This window comes from Frankliniella occidentalis, unplaced genomic scaffold (genome assembly GCF_000697945.3).
Source record: "Frankliniella occidentalis isolate FOCC.00 unplaced genomic scaffold, Focc_3.1 Scaffold6, whole genome shotgun sequence".
NCBI classification, from domain to species: Eukaryota; Metazoa; Arthropoda; class Insecta; order Thysanoptera; family Thripidae; genus Frankliniella; species Frankliniella occidentalis.
This window is the reverse complement of record NW_026267136.1, coordinates 274399-278014: the sequence shown is the minus strand read 5'-3', so window position 1 is coordinate 278014 and position 3616 is coordinate 274399. Positions and strand designations below refer to the sequence as shown.

The following is a 3616-nucleotide window of genomic DNA, read 5'->3' as shown; positions in this document are numbered from 1 at the left end:
GAACTACTCTGACGGCTTCTCGCTCTCGCCATCTGATACCGCATCGCGATATCTCAAGCGCCGCGGGGAACGTCCTTGGCGCTGGCTGCTGAATAACGCGGCCGGAGCAACGGCTGCTAGCGGAGCTCTCGTGAGCAGGATTTAACTTTGAACCATCAAAGCCCCCCCTTTTTGTTGTACATCCGTTTATCTGGGTCCATCGGAGGAAGGGGAAACGGTGGCGAGGTATCAGGCAAGAAGAAAGAGAGAGACGGATAGAGGCTTGGGGTAAATGGGTTGTGGGCGCTGTCCGAGAAGGAGAGGGGAGGAGATGGGGGAGAGGGGAGGGTAGGGATAAATGGGTTGAGCGGCGTACAGTGGTATTCACGCTCTGAATGGGAAGGCCCGAATTAGCCTACGGTTTCCAGCTTCCAGTGGGGAGAGAGGGAGGAAGAGAGAACGGGGTGAGAGGAGAGATGGGGAGGGAGGGGGGGGGGTAGAAGGAGGAGAGGCTACACCACTGCGCCAACGTGTATACGCGACTAATCACGAGTAAAATATACTCGCTTAATCAAGGAGGGCCGAGCGGCAGCGCTCTTGCGGGCGAGGGAAAAGGGCCAACGGGGGGAAAGGAAAGGGGGGGTGGGGTGGTGGTCATGCACTGCGGTCCACCTAGACTCTTCTGTACCAAGGTGGCCACGCAATCAGAGTTTTAAAATTTACCGACCTTTCCCTGACTTTTAATCCGAGCACTTCCCTAAATTTTTTAAAGGTATTTTTGTGAGAATTTTTGACTTCCCCAAAATTTTAAAAATGCTGCCGAAAGCCCGAAAACACCAATTTAGAGCAAGATTCATACATTTTCCCTGACCAACGTCCAATTTTTCTGACTTTTCCCTGACTTCCAGGTTGGGTGGTGGCCACCCGCAGCTGTGGCACGCAACCTACTCGACGCTAAAAAAGAGAAATTTTGATAGTTATAGAACTTAGCGAAAATAGAGCGCCACGCTATGCAAAAATAAGAAAGAAATTTATTACCCTACGAATCAGTACAGTACAGATACAATAAAATAATTTCAATATCACTAAAACGCATCAATGCAATCGAGAAAATATAAAACTTAAGGAAACGTATACATACAAGAGCTTAGAGCTACATTATTGATAGTTTTCACAAACGTGCTCCTACTATTTTATAAAGTAATGACTATATGTACACAAAAATTATTTATCTATCTAGTTCGAACGCAGTCGGCTTTCGTCAAAAAGTGGCACCGTTGGCGTTTCTTGATCACAGATCACATTATTTCAGCCCCATTTCCGAGCCCACTCCGCGTAAGCGGGGAGATAGGCCCGTCATGGCCGGGGCAGGGGCCTCGACCAAGCACCCTCTGTCTCTGCTCGAGCCCCTCCCCGCCTGCTGGAGCTCCGCATTCAAGTTCAAGCGGGCCGATCACCCTGCCGCGTCACCAGTCACCTCACTTGGGGGCCATGAAATACTTGCTGGGTACGAATGGCATCTTGGTGATCTTGGCGCGGACGAACTTGTTGCGCACGAGGAGCTGGACCTCCGTGCCGACCTTGTGGTGGGGCGCCTGCACGTAGCCGATGGCGATGGGGTGTCCCAGCGACGGGGACGGGCAGCCCGACGTCACTTCGCCGATGGTGTCCTCGTTTTCGGCGCCTGGAGAGCGAGAGAGAGGCGGTTTGAGTGAGCAGAGAGTGAGAGAGATCCGGGATGGATGCTTCAGTTTACATTGGGCAACATCACGTCGTCGCCCGAGGAACATTGGGAAGCGCCGGGAGGCCTGTGATAAGGCGCGAGACAGCCGTGGAGGCGAGGGGGTGCCGATTCCGATTACACAGCGATTATGTCGTTGTTATTTTTATTACAAAAGTCCGACAACGTATCGCAGTATGTGGTGACGAGCGCGGAGTGTCGAAACGCTTTGCCACTTACCTCTGGCGTAGATGGCGGTGTGGCCGCGCGCTGGCGGGCCCCGCTCCACGGGCACCAGCCCCACGCGCCTCCGCAGAGGGCCTTCCTTGAGCTGCCGCAGGATGACGGACGCGCCGGGGAAGTCTGCCGCCTCCCGGCGCCGCTTGGCTGCGGAAGAGCATCGGATGAGTGAGTGGGGTTGCCACACAGTGTTTGTGGACGGACCGGGCATCGGGAGATAAAGGAGAGCGGGAGCTCGCATAGCGCAGTGCAATAGGGAATGAGGGGGGGGGGGGCAGAAACACGCTGCTACACTCACCCACTAGCCAGGCCAGCCCGGCGTCGATGGGGGTCGTGGTGATGTCGATGTCGCTGCCGTACAGGCAGAGGCCGGCCTCCAGGCGCAGCGAGTCGCGGGCTCCGAGGCCCGCCAGCTTCACGGCCGCGTTGTCGATCAGGGCCTCGGCCACCTTGCGCGCGTGCTCCGAGGGCATGGAGATCTCGACGCCGTCCTCGCCCGTGTAGCCGCAGCGCGTCACGCGGCACGGCACGCCCGCCACCTTGGCCGCGGTGGTGCGCATGAAGTAGAGCTTGTCCAGGTCGACGCCCTCGATGAGCGGGGCGAGCGCGCGCGCCGCGCCGGGGCCCTGGAGCGCGAGCAGGGACTGCTCGTCGGGCTCCAGGAAGCGCAGGGCGACGTCCTTGCCCGCGGCCCGCAGCCGCTCCTCGGCCTCCTTCATCAGCTTCTGGTCGTGGTGACGGCGGCCCGCGTTGGAGACGACGTACAGCTTGTCCTCCGTCGTGCTGCACACGATCAGGTCGTCCAGGATGCCGCCCGTCGTCGCGTCCGTGAACACCGTCAGGGTGCCCGAGTTAGGTGCCAGCCCCTGGAAGGAAGGGAGAGAGGTGGTTATTGTACATACAGTCTGATGAGGAGCGCCAGCAAGGTAGGGGCGGGGAGCTCACCTGGACGTCCGCCGTGGTCAGGGCCTCCATGAGGGCGGCGCGGTCCTTGCCGTGCACTTCGGTCTGCAGCATGTGCGACACGTCGAACAGCGAGGCGCAGCCGTCGGCGCGCGTGTGCAGGTGCGAGTCCCCGATGCTGAGCGCGCCGTACTGCACCGGCAGCGTGAAGCCCGCGAACGGCACCATCTTGCCATTGTGCTCGACGTGGAAGTCGTATAGCGCGGTGCGGCCCGGCTGCGTGGGTGGTGGCAGCGCCGACGAGGCGTTGCGCTTGCTCTTGATGGCGTAGATGGCGTGCAGGCCGCGCGCGCCGCCGCGCCGGGGGCAGGAGGGTGCGGCGCCGCCGTGAGCCGCGGGGGGCGGGAGCACGGCGGGCAGCGCTGCGGGCAGCGGGCTGAGCACGGCGCCTCCGCGAAGGCGGGCACAGGTCGCCAGCATCTGAGCAGAGAGAAAACAAGAACGACGCTTAGAAACAAAATCCTTTCTGAAGCCGTTTAGAGGAATGTGTGTCGCGAGGGCGCTCGGGTGTTCGAACCCGCGGCGATAGAGACAGATGGGTGCGATATGGCGGCCGGCCGTACGGACGCGAGCTGCTGGAGGTGATAAGCGCATCAGCTGTCAATGAGTTGCATAACAACAGCTTGTTTTTATTTATGGTCACCGGCCAGGTCATCTCCTCATGACGACAGCCCCGCAGCAGAGTGGGTGGCGTTGGTTTGGTCTACGTGAGCG

At 59.4% G+C, this 3616-nt stretch overlaps 1 protein-coding gene across 1 annotated transcript in view; it reads right to left on the bottom strand.

The window, feature by feature from the left end:
* Positions 1-990: 990 nt before the first annotated feature.
* The window catches only part of LOC113201701 (aminomethyltransferase, mitochondrial), a 3918-nt gene continuing 1292 nt past the window's right edge, over positions 991-3616 (bottom strand). The window contains exons 2-5 of the mRNA XM_026415538.2: positions 2885-3322; positions 2238-2805; positions 1940-2086; positions 991-1663 (exon numbers count right to left, since the gene is read on the bottom strand). Of these exons, the coding sequence (XP_026271323.1) occupies positions 1458-1663; positions 1940-2086; positions 2238-2805; positions 2885-3322 (1359 nt within the window). The 3' untranslated portion in view covers positions 991-1457. The remainder of the gene's footprint in view (positions 1664-1939; positions 2087-2237; positions 2806-2884; positions 3323-3616) is intronic.